Source organism: Nicotiana tomentosiformis, chromosome 7, assembly GCF_000390325.3.
Source record: "Nicotiana tomentosiformis chromosome 7, ASM39032v3, whole genome shotgun sequence".
Lineage (NCBI taxonomy): Eukaryota > Viridiplantae > Streptophyta > Magnoliopsida > Solanales > Solanaceae > Nicotiana > Nicotiana tomentosiformis.
In genome coordinates this window covers 5,874,710-5,894,834 of record NC_090818.1, presented here as the reverse complement: position 1 = coordinate 5,894,834, position 20,125 = coordinate 5,874,710, and the positions used below count along the sequence as shown (strand labels likewise).

At 35.9% G+C, this 20,125-nt stretch overlaps 1 protein-coding gene and 1 long non-coding RNA gene across 3 annotated transcripts; both read left to right on the top strand.

Moving 5' to 3' along the window:
* Nucleotides 1-1,929: 1,929 nt before the first annotated feature.
* On the top strand, nt 1,930-2,857 carry LOC104088115 (uncharacterized). 2 transcript variants are annotated; one of them, XR_004504780.2, is made up of 3 exons: nt 1,930-2,561; nt 2,645-2,725; nt 2,832-2,857. It is a non-coding gene; the product is annotated as an uncharacterized lncRNA (long non-coding RNA). The 2 variants fall into 2 exon arrangements; XR_011409288.1 differs by having other exon boundaries at nt 1,930-2,725.
* Nucleotides 2,858-5,154: 2,297 nt separating this feature from the next.
* Nucleotides 5,155-16,902, top strand: LOC104088091 (protein NRT1/ PTR FAMILY 8.3). The gene is made up of 5 exons (XM_009592716.4): nt 5,155-5,364; nt 6,221-6,326; nt 6,403-6,620; nt 8,455-9,011; nt 15,897-16,902. Exons 1-5 carry the CDS (start codon nt 5,314-5,316, stop codon nt 16,717-16,719), a joined length of 1,755 nt encoding a protein of 584 aa, XP_009591011.2. The 5' UTR covers nt 5,155-5,313; the 3' UTR covers nt 16,720-16,902.
* The last annotated feature ends 3,223 nt before the right edge of the window (nt 16,903-20,125 follow it).

The window sequence follows — 20,125 nt, the reverse complement described above, 5'->3', positions numbered from 1 at the left end:
GAGAGGGAAATAAGTTGGCAGATCACCTAGCAAACTATACTCTTGATGTTGGAGATAATGAGTGTTATGATTTCTGGGATCTAGACTCACATGGCAGGAGGATAGTGAATGAACACAAGATGCAATGCCCATACTTAAGAATAAGAGTTGCAAGGAATTAGGAGGTGAAGAGGAAAGGAGAGAAAGGGGTGAATCTGGTGCTAACATAGTATATTGCCATGCTCAAATCTGTATGGAGGAGAGCATCGTGATGCCTTTTTTCACTGACTTTGTTTTCTCTATTGCAGGAAAAGTTATTGTATCTATGCCCTATTCTTTAAGAAATTTTCAGCTGGTGGTATTAGTATCTAGTACTCATTCCACAATGAGAGAATTAAGGATAGGCACAGTCATAGAAACTTGGAGGAACCAACTGCTGAACACTCTGCTGCACAAAAAATACATGCTAGGCAGCTACTTTTGGGAGCCAAATATGAGAAGAATTGGGGTGTTATGGACTAAATCAAACTTCAAGTTAACACTCCAATAATACAAAAAGGGAGTTGTACAACAATCCACACGGATAGCATACTGAAAAAACACGCAAAAATAATTGATATATGCAGCACTCAACTTTGGTGCACAGTTGGAAGTCTTTGCGTGTGTATGGACATTGATGGCTTGATGATCAAAATGACAAATATTTCGAATGGACTAACTGAATATACAGGAAACCAGACAAAGTTCAAGAAGGAACACAATGCAAATACCCTATTTAGACTTGTCCAAAAGCTCAAAACACCCACGGGAATATCACAACAAAGAATTGAGGTTCAAATTGAATAGATTTTTTTTAAGTTGTTAAATTTTTATTCTTTTCAAAAGAGTGTCCAGATCACATTTGACACTTCAGATTACCTTTAAACTTTGCACACAAGTTCACTTTAACTATATAGAGCTATACAACTTAAAGCTTCCAAAATGAGAATTAGTCTTTCAAAATACTCCCAAATCTTTTGAAAGTCAAACCAACCATGAACACAAGTCATAAAACCATCAAATGAACCTATTCAATATCTCGAATTACAAAACAAAATGCTAGAACTCAAAACGACTAGTTGTGTCATTACACTCTATGATGGGGATAGTTGTATTCGATGGACCCATACGTTTTCAAAATCTAAGTGCATGTCTCTGGGGCTATTTAGTCAAGAAATTCAAAATTTTATACAACAGGCACACAGTTCAGCAGATCATATTACTTCATTTATCCTGAAATGACTAGATTGCCCTTTAAATCCCAAGCAAGCATGTGATGTGACATGCTATCTACTTATTCTCCCTTATTAGATAGTAGAATATTTGATATTCTAGTGAAGTCATGTTACCCCGAGGAAATTACTAATGACCAACAAAAGAAATTGAAAAGTAAAAAAAAGAAAAAAGAGAAATAGGAGAAAAAGACAAATAAAGGGTGTGTTGTGTAAATAGGAAAAATTTGGAGTGGGATTGTAAACTACAAAGTTGCGCATTATTAGGGGTGGCATTTTGAGCCCAAGCCCAACTAACCGCCCAGCAAATAATGAGTTGGACATGAAAGAATTTTATCGACCGGTCATTCTAGGCTAAGCCCATTTCAACCAGTTAAAATAGTTAGCCCAACTCTAACCCGTTTAGGTGCCCAAACAGACCCGTAAAACTCCCAAAACCTAAACACAAGACTCTTTCTCTTCCACTCTCTGTGCACTCAAAAAAACGACCCGTTTCTCTCTGAACTTCAAATACGGTCTCCGGTCTCTGTCTTTTTTCCGGCGACTTCTATTTCTCCTGCGTCTTCCTTCTCTCCGACGAACTCTTTGCCGGAGATTTCTCTGGATCTCAAATTTTGGCCATCACATAAGATAAGTGTTTGATCCTGTCAAGGGTTTCTCATGTTATCTTTCCAAAAATTCATATGTTGATAAGGGAAGAGATATGTAGTGAGAATCCTAATATTAAGGCGATGGCTATGGAAATGGAGAAGAAGTTTACAAAATATTGGCAAGACGACTATAGTCCAATTGCTTCTATGGCGGTCATCCTTGATCCTCGATATAAGTTAAAATTGATAAAGTTTTGCTTCTTAAAACTTGATCTTTTGACTTGCAATGAAAAAGTTAAGATTGTTGAGGATAATTTGCATAGGTTGTTTAAAGAATGCATGACAATATCCGATGTTGGAATTGTTGGAAGTAGTAGTCATAGATGTTATGATGAAATAATGGATGAATTTGACATGTTTAAAAGTCCGTCTGAGTATAGTTCAGAAAAGACACAGTTGGATTTATACTTAGAAGAGCTTGTATTAGTTCGCAAAGGAAATGAAAATTTAGACGTGCTTACATTTTGGAAAGATAATAGGAGTAAGTATCCTGAACTCTCATTGATGGCTCGTGACCTGTTAAGTATACCTATCATCACAGTTGCATCCGAGTCAGCTTTTAGTGTTGGTGGTCGAGTTATTGGCAAATTCCAGAGTTCTATTCTACCGGAGAATGCAGAAGCTAAGTTGTGTTCTAGAGATTGAATTTATGGGCATCAAGGTACATTATAATTAGTATCATGTGAATTTTATTTTATGAACTTTCTTGTAGTTTGACAATTTTTTTAATTTTCTTATTTTTAGCTTGTGATGATTTTGAAGAGGAGGACATTGCAATAGATGTGGAGAAAATTGCAGCTACACTTTCAAAAAGTCTTAATTTTGGTATGATTCAGGTTTTTCACTCGATTGTATATTAAGTTCTCCATTTATGCACACCTTCCAAAATTGTGATTTCTCATTTTATTTCTGTCATGTGATGCTTTGTCAGGGTAACTGTGGTGCTAGAAAAAGGAAGAGGAAAAGTTTGTATTGAAGAAGATGTTGACTTGAGTCTTTACTTGGAACTACAATTAATTGTGTGCACTGCAATTAATTTGTTGATAGTAGTTCAGATAATCACTCATCTAGTATACACTAATTCGACGTAATGAAATTGATAACCACATGTAAATGGGTTTAGTGCATCCCAAATTGGAACTGAGTAATGGAATATCAAATCCTTGGGAAATATTCTGTTACATGATCTTTGGCAAGATATTTTTGCAGATGAGATAGATTTAAACCATTGATAGTTGATAAAACACACATGTATTTAAACAGGGAAATTCTCATAAATTTACTAAGCAAGATGAGTCAGGTATTTTGTACATAACGATTAGTTACCATGATTCTCTTGTACAAGTTGTCACGTAGAAACCCAGTAGGACTTAAAAAAATCAAAAATGAAAGAAAAAAGAGAGCATCTCAATCTAGCTAAGAAAGCAGAAATAACTTATCATATGTCAAACAACATATCACGAAACAGATTTGCAGGAGCCAGACAAATTTTCTATTTTATACAGGTATTTGAATGGGAAGAAACAAAATATTTGGGTCAAGTTAGGTTATGACCCCTTATTTAGGCCATCTTGACTCAAATAAAATTTAGATTCGGTTGGACATTGACCCAATTATTAGTGCAGTCCATCTTGAGCAACCCAAACTCAGCCCAAATATCCCATTTGCCACCCTAACTTTTATCCTGAGGGTACTTCTGAAATTATCTATTTTCTTTGGTGAGCTGTGTTGCATCGTCTTGTCCACCAGACTTAGACTTGCTGCTTTGTTTACTAAAATACCAGCAGTATTTCTTATAATTTCCGTTATGTCCTTGTACTGGTAATGGACAGAGTTACTATCCTTTTTTAAAGTCTCAGTTTACCCCTCCTTTTGCACTTTATTACAATCGATGTACTTGTACAGTTTCGTAAATCTAACAAATACATGAGCTTCAGCTTCTTTTTGGCACAAGTGCTGCAGCAAACATTTTGCTTCTCCAAAATAAATTTCATATCGTGGTCTAAAAAAAAACCTTATTTTTCTTGATTGTAGATTAAAATTAATTTAACTTTAACTTTTGGGCTTAAAAATAACTGGTGCTTCTGTATAAGTGGGTTAAGTTGGCATAATTAATGAATTACATGGTTAACTAGATAATCATAAAAAAGGTTTGATTAATTCTCTTGATTTGAAATTTGGATGGTAATAGATAAATAACTAATATATGCTTCGTCTCAATTTATGTGATCTTAAAAAGGAAAGAAAAACTTTTACAACTTGTGATATATAATAAGTCTTAGATATTTTTGTATCTATAAATCATGTCAATAAGGAAAAAAGAAAAAAAAATTTAAAGTTAAATTGGTTTTATATAAGAAATATGACCTTTTTTGGGACTATATTGGGCTACATAAGAAAATTTAAACTATTATAAAAGAATTGCATTTTGGATGAAAATATTTTTTTTTCAAGATTTAGTTCAAATACTTTTTGTAGAACCTAAACTTTCTATAAATCATGTCAATAAAGATAAAAAGAAATTTAAAGCTAGATTGGTTTTAAATAAAAAATATAGCCATTTTTGGGGGCTATATTGGACTACATAAGAAAATTTAAACTATTATAAAAGAATTACATTTTGAAAGAAAATATTTTTTTCAGGATTTAATTCAAACACTTTTTTAAAACCTAAATTTTCTTAGACGCTCTAAATTTGAGTTTTGGATATGTCACACAATCTATTTATAATTAGAATGGTAAAATGCACGGAATTATTTAGGACCAATAATGAATGAATTCGAGAGGCAGAGAATAATGAAAAAGAGTTGAACGAACTACAACATATTGTGTTTAACCTGATTCAATATGAAAAAGTCAATAAAATTTACTAAAGGAAGTTGCCTGCTTTAGAATTTAAAAAGAAAAACCAATGAATTCTTAAAAAAATCATCAAAGATATTACAATTTGTTTAATTAACGATGACTGCAAGGCTGATAACATTCTTTTGCATTGGATGCAAATGTAATAATTCAATTATGGCAATTTATAATCTATAACAAGAAAGGTGAACAAATATAGAAGCAAACAATGTTTAGTATAATGCTTGGTTAAAGTACATACTAATATTCAATAGGTGTTAGCACTAAGAATCGGCAATGAAACAATTAAATGAGAATACATTTAAACATAGCTATTGGGCCCGGGCTTAGCTCGATCAAAACCCCACTAGTCTTAATTTAGAGGAGACCCCTTCCAATAATTTCCCCATTACGGCTTTACCCAATTGGACCCATTATTGGAATATCTATTTCCACCTCTACCGGATTACCCGTCTGTTTTCTTGCGCTGTGTTGAGATCTCTTCAAAGGAAAAATCTCAATTTTTAGTCGTAGATAATAAGTGTGAGATCCATCAACTTGAAGGTGTGTGCATGGGTACTCAAACAGAAGCAACACCTCTTCTTGAAGATGGGGTTCTAGAGGTTCTAATTTCTCCTTATTTACTTCTGTGTGGTTTTTTTTTTGCACACTTTATATTGAATAGTATATTATTTGGGAAGTCCATTCGGGGGGTTCGATGCTTTTTCTTTATTAGGAGTAGTGTTTTCTTTAAGAAGGCAAAATTTGTGTTTGGCTGATCTTCTTTTCGTTTTGTTTCCTCTTTGGTCAAACTTTAAGGAATTTTCATTTTGTATTAAGCTAACTCTGCTGGGAATTTGTTAATATAACAAAGACTCTGCCATATTTTGCTAGTAAATATCCTACTATTGGAAAAGTGAAAAGGTGGATTGAGTAGAAAATTAAACTAGAAATAGAGTTCATTACCTTAAATTGGAAACAAGTGGAAGTCCTAATAAATGGATTCCTAATCTAGGCAGTTGAAATGAAGTGTAGGAGCAATATGAACCAATAGAGACAAGGACGTAAGCAGAACTTTTTGTATGCGGTGTGGACATTTAGAAAAGTAAATAAAAGAATAATTACCTATATAATAAGTATTATATTAACCAAACATAATATATTAATAAAACACAAAATATGAAATAAAGAATTGACTGGAGAAGGAACGAGGTGAAATAAGTTCTTAATAAAAAAAAAACAGTGAAACTATTTGGCGAGGCCCCTTTAGTTTCATCGGTCTTCAAACTTAGCTGCTGTATATTTTTTTTATTATATAGATCTTTGTTTTACAAAATTGAGCTGGCCATGTATAAGTACTCTGGCTCTTCCACATGTCAAAGCATGGAGTCTATCATTCTTATTTAATATAGAAGATGATAAACAGATGTGAATGTGATTCTCTTCAAGTTTCTTTTCTTGATAATTTCCTATTTTCAGGATGAGAATAGTGGACTCTACACTGGAGATGGTTCTGTTGATATCAAGGGTAATCCTGTTTTGAAGAGTGAGACTGGGAACTGGAGAGCTTGCCCCTTCATTCTTGGTACGTCAGACTCAGATTTCGCTTTTCTCACTCTGTTTTATATTGTGAGTGATTTGCTTGCTGACCTTGGTGTCAGGTAATGAATGCTGTGAACGTTTGGCATACTATGGCATTGCTACTAATCTTGTTACCTATCTTACCACAAAGTTACATGAGGGAAATGTCTCAGCTGCTAGAAATGTTACCACTTGGGCAGGCACTTGTTACCTAACTCCCCTAATTGGAGCTGTGCTAGCAGATGCATACTGGGGAAGATATTGGACAATTGCTACCTTCTCTACGATCTACTTCATAGTAAATATCTCACTTTCATGTTACAGAAAATACAAAATTTATGGTGTGTGTAAGATGGTTTTAACATTATCTCCTTGTGACTTACATATTCATATTTTGTCATTTTCCCTTTCCTACCGGAGAGTTTCTCTGACATAACTAACTTCAATCTACTGATACTTGTTTAGTTCCCATTCCATGGGGAATGCCAAAACTTAATTTTGATGTTTTCCTAGAAATAGTTGAAACTGTATTGGTTAGGGAAAAGGTCTGAATTTGTTCCTATACTAATTGCTACCCCCCCCTCCGGGGTTAAATTTTTGGTTCACTCATACCCTTGCCATTAGCAAGTCGTGTCGTATTCTTGCCATTAACAGAGCTCTAAGGCTAAAAGGGTGGACTCGACGTATCCAAATTTTTCAAGGAAAAAGGTCTAAATTTAATCCTCAACCTTTGACAATATAGACAAGAGTGGGTTGCTCTAGTGGTGAGCACCCTCCACTTCCAACCAAGAGGTTGTGAGTTCGAGTCACCCCAAGAGCAAGGTGGGGAGTTCTTGGAGGGAGGGAGCCGAGGGTCTATCGGAAACAGCCTCTCTAACCCAGGGTAGGGGTAAGGTCTGCGTACACACTACCCTTCCCAGACCCCACTGGTGGGATTATACTGGATTGTTGTTGTTGTTGTTGTTGTTGTAACCTTTGACAATGGATTAAAATAATACTCAGGTTGGAGCTTTGTAACGGTCAAGGTCAGAAATGAGATTTTTTCCTAATGGCAGGAGTAATATTATACCAGAAGTCTAACGGAGTGCAAAGTTACTCAATTTTGGAATGTACAGTGGAAAATTTGACCTTTTTCCCTCGTTATATTAATTAGGAAGCTCAACGTAAGGTCTGGCTAATGGTTTTGTGGGCCTTCTCCTTTTCCTCGATCTTGGTGAATCTTATTCTTCTACAATTTGGTGAAACAGAAGACGTACTGGTGCAGGCCGGCCATTCAACTTTGCGGTTAATCTTATGCAGACATTTAGATGACAATCAAACTGAATTTACACCTTTGATAACCTGTTGTGTATCAGTTAGTTTGTCATTCCTATCTGGAACATTAGGATAGACAATGGAATGACATTCCTAGGGAACTTTAGATATGTGGAAATATTTTTCGTTCCTATCTGTAACACAATAAATTATGGATAAAAGAATAAAAGGAATATAGTGGAAATTACGGAGTCAAGTGATTCATATTTAACTTTTTTCATTTCTTTATAATTGGTGGGTGCAATTGTGGTACCAAATGATGTGACCTGGGTTCTAGGTTTGCATATTGTTATTGCAACTTTGAGGAAGGTAGAGACACTTTCTCGGCAAACTGCTTAAGTGCTAATTTCCTGTTATGACTGGTCCAAATAGATCTGCTTTACCCTCTAATACTGTTTTAACTTAGCTATCAACATTGTGATATGGCACTTATCACAACTTTGTGAAGTGTGATATTTACAAAGTTTTAAACAAACTAAAGTTGGGAAACAGGGAAGAAAGTAATAGCTGTATATCTGCTCAGTGCTGCTCAGTGCCTTGCCTCTTTAGAACTGTTATATTTAGAGGTCTCATCTTTACAACTAATACAGTTAGTCCAAGTGAGACAGTGAATACATGTCTTGTCTTGTGAACGGGAACCTGATTGTCTACTGCCTTATCTCCCTTTTGCAACTGAGTTTTTACCTTTGCTCTAGCCTCTAGTGCAACATGAATTATGATGCATATCCTGTTCTTGCAGCCGTTCTTTCTCTTGCATCTGCTTGCTGGACTAACTCTTTCTACTTCATGTTTTTTTTTGGTGTTGATTGGCTGTATAGGGTATGTGCACATTGACACTATCAGCTTCAGTTCCTGCCTTTAAGCCCCCTGAGTGTATGGATTCTGTGTGCCCAGCAGCAACTCCAGCCCAATATGTCATACTCTTTTTGGGCCTCTATCTGATTGCTCTTGGAACTGGTGGAATTAAGCCATGTGTCTCGTCATTTGGTGCTGATCAATTTGATGACACAGATCCAAAAGAGAGGGTTAAAAAGGGTTCCTTCTTCAATTGGTTCTATTTTTCTATCAACATTGGAGCTTTGATATCAAGCAGTTTGATTGTGTGGATTCAAGAAAATGCCGGATGGGGCCTTGGGTTTGGCATCCCTGCACTTTTCATGGGCATTGCCATTGCAAGTTTCTTTTTCGGTACACCACTCTACAGATTTCAGAAGCCTGGAGGAAGTCCTCTCACTAGAATGTGCCAGGTTTTGGTTGCAGCATTCCACAAATGGAACTTGTCTGTCCCTGAGGATAGTACACTACTTTATGAAACTCCAGACAAGAGCTCTGCAATTGAAGGAAGCCGAAAGCTGTTGCACACTGATGAACTGAGGTACTAATATTTTTCTTATTGCCAAAGAGAATGTTTTTATATTCCACTCTCTTCTCCTGTGTTCTTTTCAATCTTCACTTCAGCATGTTTACTTCACTAGATAGTGATTACTTGGTGTTTATTTTCGAAAGAATCTCAGATTTCACTTAGCATATTTTCGAAAGAATCTCAAATTTCACTTAGCATATTTGTGCAGCCTTGCTTTTTGGAATGTGTAATCTTTTATTCCTCTCCTCTGTTGTTCTTTATTTCATATTCTTGATGGTTTAGGCTATCTTTTGGTTCTCTTGTTCATATTATCTAAACACACGGATTTGTCTTTTTCTCTCTAACATGTAGTGATTCAAAGCTTAATGATATCTTCATATAAAGTGAACAAAATCAGTTTATGCTACATGGCCAAACTTCTTAGCCGCTTGGACAACCATTGCAAAAAATTTATGAAACTTTTCTTCTGAAAAAAGAAGATTGTGTAGAAAGAAATCGTGTTTGGATAGTTGGTTTATTTATTTTTTATTTTTTTAAATATCTGAGCATTTTCTGAGGCCTCCTTTCAACATGACTTTCTTAGCTTGTCAAACTCTCTCCTTCACCAAGAAAGTTATCCGACAAGCAAGATCTTTAATTGATGTGCTTGAATAAGGTTGACCAATTCTAACTACTTGGAGCTATTGAGAAGATAATTTTTGAACCTTGTAATCTTACATTATAAAGAAAATTTGTTCTCTCGCCTTTCTTTCTATTCTTCGATTTTAGATGATAAGAAAGGAATGGAATTTCTGTTCTTGGAGCCAAAGTTGATGAAGAAGAAGTTTTCTTGGACACCCTCAAACCACTTCTTTCAAAACCAGTTCTTCGGAAAAAAAAAACTCAAAGAAACACGTTTTGAAAAGCAGGCTTTCAAAAAAAATTCCATGGAAAAATGCCAACTTAATTTTGTGGTAAATTTTCTATGGATTACCCAATTTCTTTATCATAATGCTTCTTTCTCCTATTTACCAGTCATTCTACTTAGATTTTTTTAAATGTGGGGAGATGATCATCTGACTTCTTTTGACAAGGTTATGCATTTTCTCTAGTGTTTATTTGATTTGTGGTAAGAGGTGGTCATCTGGCTGCTTTTGACTAGGATATGCCTTTTTTTCTTTTTGGTGTTTATTTGTCATTTTGCAACAATGAAATGTCGGATCCCTAATGGCATCAATGCAGTTCATTACTCTGCTGATAGTGGTTTTGGGTCAAATATGACTTCAAAGAGAAGTCAACTTGATGCTGAAAAGGTAAACAATTTACAGTAAAAAATAGAGTTGATGTAGCGTTTCGCTGCACTACCTTTCTTAATTAGATCAACTAAGCATTGTTTACATCTAGTTGCCATCTTTTTCAGCATTCCTTTTTATCAGTTTATGTGTATAATTAAACACAAGAGTATTTATCTATACTAAATTCTAACACCAAATGTTGATCGGCATTTTTATCCTTCATAAGTGCATCCATGTTGGATAAAATTGTAATACAATTAATTTAAAATTTCATTATTTCCTCTCATTCATTGTTGATCTCTTAAATTAATTAAGGAATTTCATTATTTCCTTGTATAGTGACTTTTTAATGAACAAAAAGCTTCACTATTTCCTTGTGTGGTGGCTTAATGAAAGCAGTAAATCTCTTTTCAATATTCAAGTTCTTTTTTCCCCAACTTTCCAAGTTAGCATTAGAAGTGAGAAACATTTCAAAATACACAAATAATCTGTAAAATAGTATGTTTATGGTGTGGGTATTATTCTTTAGAAGATTATGTGGAATTAGTTCTTTGGGTGTGATTAATATGGCTCTTTGAGTGAGTTTACTCTGACATGCTAACTTTTTCAATAGTGCATAAATTGAAGTTACGTGAAGATTTTGTCATAAAAATGCATAATTACAAACATATGAATTATTTTTTATTTCTTTGATAATTATTTATATTTCTATTTCTTGGAAACTAAGGTTGCAAGGATTCTAAGGATCAAAACTTCCTGTTGTTGCGTGCTTGGTTAATTTTCACTTTGAGACTGGTTTTCCTCCTTTATTCTCTTAATAATTGGCTCCTTGGCATTTAGGTACTTGGCGTTGTTATATTTTACTGGGTCGTTGTTGTTGTTGTGTTGTTATATTTATGCACCTTGAACAATTAGTACTTATTTTTTCGGGCATATCATTTTGTCCCAAGATTATCTTGTGAGAAATAATACACGGGAAAACATTCTATTGATTTATTAACAATGATACAATGAGCCCTATATATATAATACATGTTCTACTCATACTACATATGTGACTAGGTTTATTTACATATAACTATTTAACATTCCCCCTCAAGCCGGTGCATACAAATCATATGTACCGAGCTTGTTACATATGTAACTAATACGAGGACCAGTGAGGGACTTGGTGAAAATATCTGCAAGCTGATCATTCGACTTCATAAACTTTGTACTGTTGTAGCAAATATCTCCTGAGAGTATTTTCTCTGACGAAGTGACAGTCAATCTCAATGTGTTTAGTTCTCTCATGGAATACCGGATTTGACACAATATGGAGGGCAATTTGATTATCACACACAAGTTCCATCTGATTGATTTAACTAAATTTCAATTCCTTGAGCAACTGTTTGATCCAAACTAGTTCACATGTTGCCATAGCCATTACTCGATATTTTGCTTCTGCACTAGATCGAGCAACCACATTTCGTTTCTTGCTCTTCCAAGACACCAAATTGCCTCCTACCAAAATACAATATCCAGACGTAGAACGTCCATCAGAAAGTGATCCTGCCCAATAAGCATCTGAGTACCCAACAATCTGCTCATGGCCTCGATCCTCAAATAATAACCCTTTGTCTGGAGCTGACTTTACATACCGAAGAATGCGGACAAATGCATCCCACTCAACACTCACAGGAAAGGAAATGTCTGGTCTAGTCACTGTGAGGTAATTTAATTTAATTTAATCTACAGCCTGTCATTCCTGTCTCCTCAAGAATGTCTAAGGCATACTTTCGTTGTGAGATCACATTACTTGAGCTAGACTGAGCGACCTCAATACCTAGAAAATACTTTAAAATCTGCCCAGATCCTTAGTTTGAAAGTGTTGGAAGAGATGTTGCTTCAACTTAGTAATACCATCCTGATCATTGCCGGTAATAACAATATCGTCAACATAAACCACCAGATAAATATAGAGATTTGAAGTACAATGCCGATAAAACATAGAGTGATCAACATCACTACAAGTCATGCCAAATTCCTGGATAACTGTGTTGAACTTACTAAGAAAGATACATTTGAGAGCACGGGGAGCTAACTTATCTTTTTCGGGAGCTAAGTTATGAACGAAACATGTGCTCCCAAACACACGAGGAGGAAGAGAGTATAGGGGTGACTGAGGAAACAATACCGAATACGGAATCTGACTATAGATGGAAGATGAAGGCATCTGATTAATCATATAACAAGCCACGAGAACTGCATCGCCCCAAAAACACAGCGGAACGTGAGACTCAATTAGAAGTGTGCGAGCATTTTCAATGAGGTGTCTATTCTTTCTCTCTGCTACCCCATTCTGTTGAGGGGTATAGGGACGAGATGTCTAATAAATAATTCCTTGAGAAGTCATAGACTGCTGAAATTGAGAGGATAAGTATTCTAAGGCATTATCACTACGAAAGATACGAATAGAAACGCCAAATTTGTTTTTTATTTCAGCACAAAATTCTGGAATATAGAAAACAACTCAAGAACGATCTTTCATTAGGAAAATTTAAATACATCTTGAGTAATCATCAATGAAATTAACAAAATAACGTAATTTAAGGTTGAACTGACTCTACTAGGACCCCATATATCAGAATGAACTAAAGACAAAACAGACTCTGCACGACTCTCAACAGTACGTGAAAACGTGGCTCGGGTATGTTTCCCAAGTTGACACGACTCGCAATCTATTGTAGATAAACTGGATAAACTAAGCACCATATTTTGAAGCTTGGATAAACTTGGATGTCCTAAACGTCTGCGAATTAGGTCTGGAGAATCTATAACTGGACTTGTTGTGGAAGGATTGAGTGAGTGAAGGTAGTAAGGGCCTTGTGATTCACGCCCTGTGCCAATCATCTGTCCCGTACTGCGGTCCTGCAAAACAAAAAAGTCATCAATAAAGTATATACCACAATGGAGGGCACGAGTCAACCGACTAACCGATGCAAGATTACAAGGACAACCAGGGACATAAAGAACATAATCTAAAGACAAAGGATAAGGGATTAGCTTGTCCAACTCCTTTTTTCTTTTGTTTGGACTCCATTGGCTAAAGTAACACTAGGAAGAGACTATGGATAAATAATATTTGACAAAAGTGACTTATTATTAGAAATATGATCAGAGGCGCCTGAGTCCATGACCCACGGTCCAAGAGTAGTAGACTGGGAAACACAAGCAAAGGAATTATCAGCAATAGAAGTATCAGTATGAGCAACTGAGGCTAGTTGTGGAAGTGTCTGCTTACTTGCTCGACACTGAGAGAACTCATTATATTCCCCTGTAGATAAAGAAAACCTCTGGTTCCCTGCAGTCTCAGTTTGAGCAACATGAACATTTTTAGGTAGTCGACCATGCAAAGAGTAACACACCTCACGGGTGTGTCCAACCATTACAATAAGAACACTTAGGTCGAGACCTTCCAAAATGACCTCTATTCTCCATGGTCTGAGATACCCGATTTTCCACTGTTTTGGGATGCAACTTGCGAGAACGGAGGACTCAGCTATCTGTGATGAGATCACTATGTAACTGGGTGCTGCAACAAGGCGAAGTAATCGAGAGAATAGCTCATCAACTGTAGGGACAGTCGGGCTAGCCAAAATCTAGTGACACACTGAATCAAGGTCATTAGGAAGTCCAATGAGTGTTAGAACCAGAAACATTTTTTGTCGTTGCTTTTGTTGCTTTTCGACACTAGCAAAAATTGGCATCAACTTCTCAAATTGCCCCATGATTGCCTGTACTTGTCCCAAGTAAGTTGCCATATTCAATTCTTGTTTCTTCAAATTTGTCATCCGCGATACCACATCACAGAAACGAGATATGTTATTAGTGTATAAAGTACAGCATTTTCCCAAACTAAATGACATGCCTGGAATGGACGAAAGAAAGGCATCAACTTGGAATCAATAGATCACCACAAGATACTACATAACTGAGCATCGATCTTTTCCTACTGTACTTTGGCCTTTTCATCTCCCTCATTAGCCTTTTGGTTAAGTGATCTTGAACACCTTAACCTTTACACCACAACTCCACAGACGAAGGCCGAGATAAATAATTTGAACTTCCAAGTAGGGGTTCAGAAGTAATCATAAAGGCTGAATTTCCAACTCCACTGTTTTTGGAACCAAAATCATCATGTCCGAGAGTCATGGTTGAATCAAATAAGTACGAAGTCACAAAATTTGGGGCAAAAGTGGTCCCAAATTATGTTAGGTCACAAAAACAGTTAAGAAGCAACAGAAAAAATACACGGTAACCGCCGAAAACTGGAACAGTCGCCGGAAAATAAAAAAGTTGTCGGAATGTGATGAAACATGAATGGGTAGAGTTGGAAAAGCCTTGCGAACAAGCTGTCTCAAAGAGGTCAGCCAAAAAATGGCCGAAAGAGGTCCCACGCGCCGGCGCGTGGACCAGATCTCGCCGGAAAAATTCTGCTCCGATAGGCGCGTGAGAGCTCTGCTGCCGGAGATATTTGTTGGGGTTTGGTCGCCGGGGGTTGGGGGACCTTATGGTGGTGTTAGTTTTTGCACAACACAGATGGAAATTAGTTTGACGTAAATCTGCCCTAGAAAGTCGCCGGAAATTGATGCACGTCGACTGTATGGCTTTCTCGGATGTGTCTCACTCACGCTCTGATACCATGTGAGAAATAATACACGGAAAAACATTCTATTGATTTATTAGCAACGACAATGAGCCTTATATATATTATACATGTTCTACTCCTAGTACATATGGGACTAGGTTTGTTTACATATAACTATTTAACATATCCTTTATGTCTATACAAGTAGTGTAGCTGCCTAATTGTTGATTCTGATTCTTTAGAAAATATTTTATAATTTGAACAATTTATCAGTCATTAATACTCCCTCGGTTCTAGTTTATGTGAACCTATTTCCTTTTTGGTTCGTTCCAAAAAGAATGACCTTTTTCTAAATTTGGAAACAATTTAACTTAAACTTCCAATTCTACCCTTAATGAGAAGCTTTTATAACCACACAAATACCCTGGACCCCTTTTTGACTTGTTTAGGATCACAAATTCAAAAAGTCATTCATTTTTTCTTAAACTACGTGCTCCGTCAAACAGGTTCACATAAATTGGAACGGAGGGAGTATGATTCTCAAAGGAATTTGTTTTTGATAAGATGATTCTTGAAGGAATTATATCTTATTTTTATTTGGTTGTATTTTTGTTAGTGATGTATTTTTAAAAGGTCATTATCTTGACATACAATTCTTTTTTAATGATTCACACAGGATAATAAGTGCAATGCAGTAACCAAAAACTAGTTCTCTGAAAAATGCTTTAAGTGCACTTATCACAAGACAGAACCAGTTATCTAGTGAAGCACCTAGTAATTTCGCCACAATCCTCAATGCATCTCATGCAACATAAAATTGAACTTGCTGCATCTTCTTGCAATTATACTTCTTTTGCTATCTCGAGAAAGTGCTACTAGTATTTTGTTAAGCAAAGTACTGGTTTGTTTTAGCTTTGGAAATTATCCACCTTCATTTTCCTGCAAGGGTTAGCGTTAGTGTGCTTTTTGATCTTCTAACATTATCTTCTTCAGATGCCTTGACAAAGCTGCTGTAGTTTCAGACGCCGAATTGAAAACTGGGGACTATTCAAATACTTGGAGGCTTTGTACTGTCACGCAAGTTGAGGAACTGAAAATTTTGATCCGCATGTTCCCAATATGGGCAACTGGAATAGTCTTTTCTGCTGTTTATGCACAAATGTCTACTATGTTTGTGGAGCAAGGGTCGGTGATGGACACTACCATTGGTTCCTTCAAAATTCCTGCAGCCTCTCTTTCAACTTTCGATACCATCAGTGTTATTGTGTGGGTACCAGTCTATGATAGAGTCATTGTTCCAATTGCAAGGAGGTTTACTGGAAAGGAGAGGGGATTCTCCGAATTACAGCGAATGGGAATTGGCCTTTTCCTTTCAGTGTTGTGCATGTCAGTTGCTGCTATTGTTGAGATCAAGCGTCTACAACTTGCAAGAGACCTTGATTTAGTGGATGAAGCCGTTGCAGTACCTCTCAGTATCTTTTGGCAGATTCCTCAATATTTTATATTGGGAGCAGCTGAGATATTTACATTCATTGGGCAGCTTGAGTTCTTTTATGATCAATCACCCGATGCCATGCGTAGCTTGTGTAGTGCGTTGTCGCTGATGACTACTTCTTTGGGGAATTACCTGAGCTCTTTCATACTGACTCTAGTAACATCCATAACAACTCAAGGTGGCAAACCTGGATGGATTCCAAACAACTTGAACAGTGGGCATCTCGATTATTTCTTCTGGCTCTTGGCTGCACTTAGCTTCTGCAACTTAGTAATCTATGTTTTCTGTGCCAAAATGTATAAATCCAAGAGGGCATCCTAAGTCCAAGTTGGTTTTACCACCGTCTATCCTTCAAAATGAAAACTTGACGTGATGATTGACTCTTATGTGAAAGAAAACATCTCTGTGCAAGTCACAAGCTAAACAAGTTAGAAATTCTGTACGCTAAACTTTCAAAATCTTTAATGTATATATGAAAGGTGTAAGTGCTCGGAGTTGAACTAACATCTTATTGTTCTTTCAAAGTTGCTTTGCTGCATCCCTCAACGCTTCCACTATTCAAATTATGGCAGCTGCGTTTGCAAATTTCCCTTGTTCCATGGCCTTGGTACTTTTTAATTTTCCTTTCGACTCTTGATTATGCCTTTTCTGAGAGAGATTAGCATACTAAAAACCAACACTAACAATAACGGAATTAACATCACCAACACTACACAATAAAGAAATTAACATATGGGAACGCTATGATGATGAAAACGTGACCCCAAGACCATAAGAACACACGTCAATAAAACCAAAATACATTCTTAAGAAAGAGCAAAAGGAAGACGATGCTTTACATGGGTGGCTCAGTTCATATATAATCCTTCATCGAGCCCACAAAGAACTCTGGCTAGATGAAAGAGAGGAGCAACTTAAGATACTGAGATTATTTAAATAATAATTAAAAAATGAACAAGGAGGGGTAAATTCATCTGTGAAAACCAAAACCAAGGCAAGCGTAGCTAAAAGAACCCCTTTGTTCGCATAAATTACAAATACAAAGGAAGAAAAAAGAAGGAAACCTAACCTTATCAAAAAAGGAGGAGGAAACTGACTACCCAGAGGACAAGAAATATATATACGAGAACGACATCATGTATACACAGAAAAAAAGACTGAAGCTATCAAATAATGCCCCATTCAACCTTTATTTTAGTTTAATAATCAAGTATAAGTATGCTATAAATAATCATTTATATTTTGATACTAGAAAAATTCAAGTTTCATTTTTGGATGAAGTTACATGATATAACTTTTATTAGTTTAATAGTTTACTCAAGAGTTACTCAATGAATCAGTTGATTGGAATTGCGGGAGGGGTGAATGTTACAGATGATGGATCATTTCTTTTATATGCCTGTCACTTTCTCTTTGTTAGTGTGATCTGCCAATAATAATAGATGAATCAAAAACTTTTCATTCAACTTTCTCTTTTAATTCAAATTGAGATTTTGCCAATCCTCCTATTTTATTTTGCAAAATTTGGAACTTAGGTAAGTGCTGTTTAAACTTATGTATAAAAAAATATATTTCATTTAATTCAGTCCCTTCATGCTTACTATAACTAGTTATTTTGATTTTCTATTAGTGGCTTTGACTATAACCTTACCTCTATTTATTGGTCTGAGTATGATACGACTTATTTAAACTGAATATTTAAAATGAACAATACCTAAAAAAAATCCTTATGTGGGATTACATGTATTTTATATTACTTTATCAATTATCAATTCATGTTCATTCTGATTGAGATTCTTATCAATTTGGATTAATATTTAGGTACCGATAAACATGACTGAATTTTTTCTATTTGGAATCGTGTTAGGTCGAATTCCCATTACTTTGGCTAGATTATTTATAACTGCATATTTACAATATAGGCTTGGTGATTAGATGGTCCTTTGATTAATTAAGATCTCTTTTTGATTGATCTCCTCTTTTCTTTAATTCACAGGCACCAGAGGTCTGAAAGTTATTGAATGAATCTGTTTTATTCTAATTCGATCTAAGAAGAAAAAATCATGTTGTGTAGGATTTAAACCTGTAACATCGGATTTTGGAGACCCATGTTCTACCGAACTAAACTAAGAACGCTTTCTTATCAGAATAGATAAGGCCGTAAACAAAAGGACTTCTTTCATATACCCCAATATATTTTGTATATACATATTATGATAACATGATAAAATCAAGCATTATGTCCAATTTAAAACGATCTCAATATCACATCCCAAAACCCCATCAAAGGCTGTGATGGCGCCTAACCCGCTCGCTAGGCAAGCCAACACTCAATATCAATAAAAGAATCCAATTATTAAACTATCTAACTGTTTCATGATATAAATAACAATGTGGAATAAATCTCAATTCAACATTATAATTACATAATCAATGATAAGGTCCAAACACGACCACAACCGTCTACAACGCTCAAAACACGGTGTCACTATATCACGAGAATCTAATAAGAGCAACTAGAATCAACTGAATAAACACATATGTCCTGAAAAGAAATATATAGACATAAATAGATAAGTAGGGAAAGGGGACTCCATGTGCTGCGAATTGGTCATGCCAAGCAGTTCATCACGAAGCCTCCAATAACACTCCTACTCGGCTCAAGGATACCACGAATACCAGTCTCATAACCTACACAAAATATGTAGAAGTATAGTATGAGTACAAACCACGGTAATATCAAGTATCAAGTCTAGCCTCGAAGAAGTAGTGGCGAATGTTCCATTTCGACACCTACTAACAACTCAATAAGCATATGAAGTGTAACACTCCGTAAATTCGGATTACGGAGTGTGGGTGAAAATAGTTATTTTATATGTGAAGTACTATCGGGATGAGTATGAGTGGAAATAGTTATTTTAGAATCAAGACGGAGAGTGACGAGCATAAAATTTGATAGAATCGACTAAGTTTATGGGAGGCCCGTCTTACAGCCTTAGACAGTGCAAGGCACTGTCCAGGGCATTAACCTTAGCGCCCATAATAGTGCACGACACTGACCAGGGCATTAACCTTAGCGCCCCTGACAGTGCAAGACTGTGTAGTTTTGGTGCCTCTGATTGCGCCTCTGATGATGCCCTACACCGAAGATGTTTATCCGAGCTACTTTTATTTCCTCCTCAATTTTTGGGATGTGTACACTTATTTAAAAGCCCTACTTCGTCCCCCCACACCCCAAACCACGAAAAATACTCTAGAAAGGGAAGCTATCAAGAATCTAACTCCCCCAAGGTCCCTCCATCATCCAAGGTAAGTTCTAACGATGATTCTAAGTTAATTTCAATTCTCCATAATCTTATTAACATGGGTAAGTCCTTCAAATCATTAGATATTCGATCGAGACACCATTGTTGAGAAAAGAAACTCTAGAACTCGAATTCAAGAGGATTGAAATTCAAAAAGGTAATGCTTCTACTCCCTAATCATTTATAACTATGAATTGATGAGTTTTTGGGAGAATAGTAGATGAGTTTGATAAAGGGAATCAAATGAACTATGCTAGAGTTTTGTGTTGTTGACTTAAGATTGTTATAATCATTTGCGTGATGAGAAATGGTACTAGTTACATATATTTTGGATTGTAGAATCAACTAGAAGTAGTAGAATGAGAATTGGGTAAAGAAAATACCATTAACGAGGGCTATGAAAACACCATTTACACCCAAAG

Excerpts from the sequence above, each read along its gene's own strand:
- LOC104088091 (XM_009592716.4), top strand. The coding sequence starts at position 5,314 with ATGGGTACTCAAACAGAAGCAACACCTCTTCTTGAAGATGGGGTTCTA. Across the intron at positions 6,327-6,402 it reads AGCTTGCCCCTTCATTCTTG|GTAATGAATGCTGTGAACGT; the intron begins GTACGTCAGACT and ends CCTTGGTGTCAG. Across the intron at positions 6,621-8,454 it reads TCTCTACGATCTACTTCATA|GGTATGTGCACATTGACACT; the intron begins GTAAATATCTCA and ends TTGGCTGTATAG.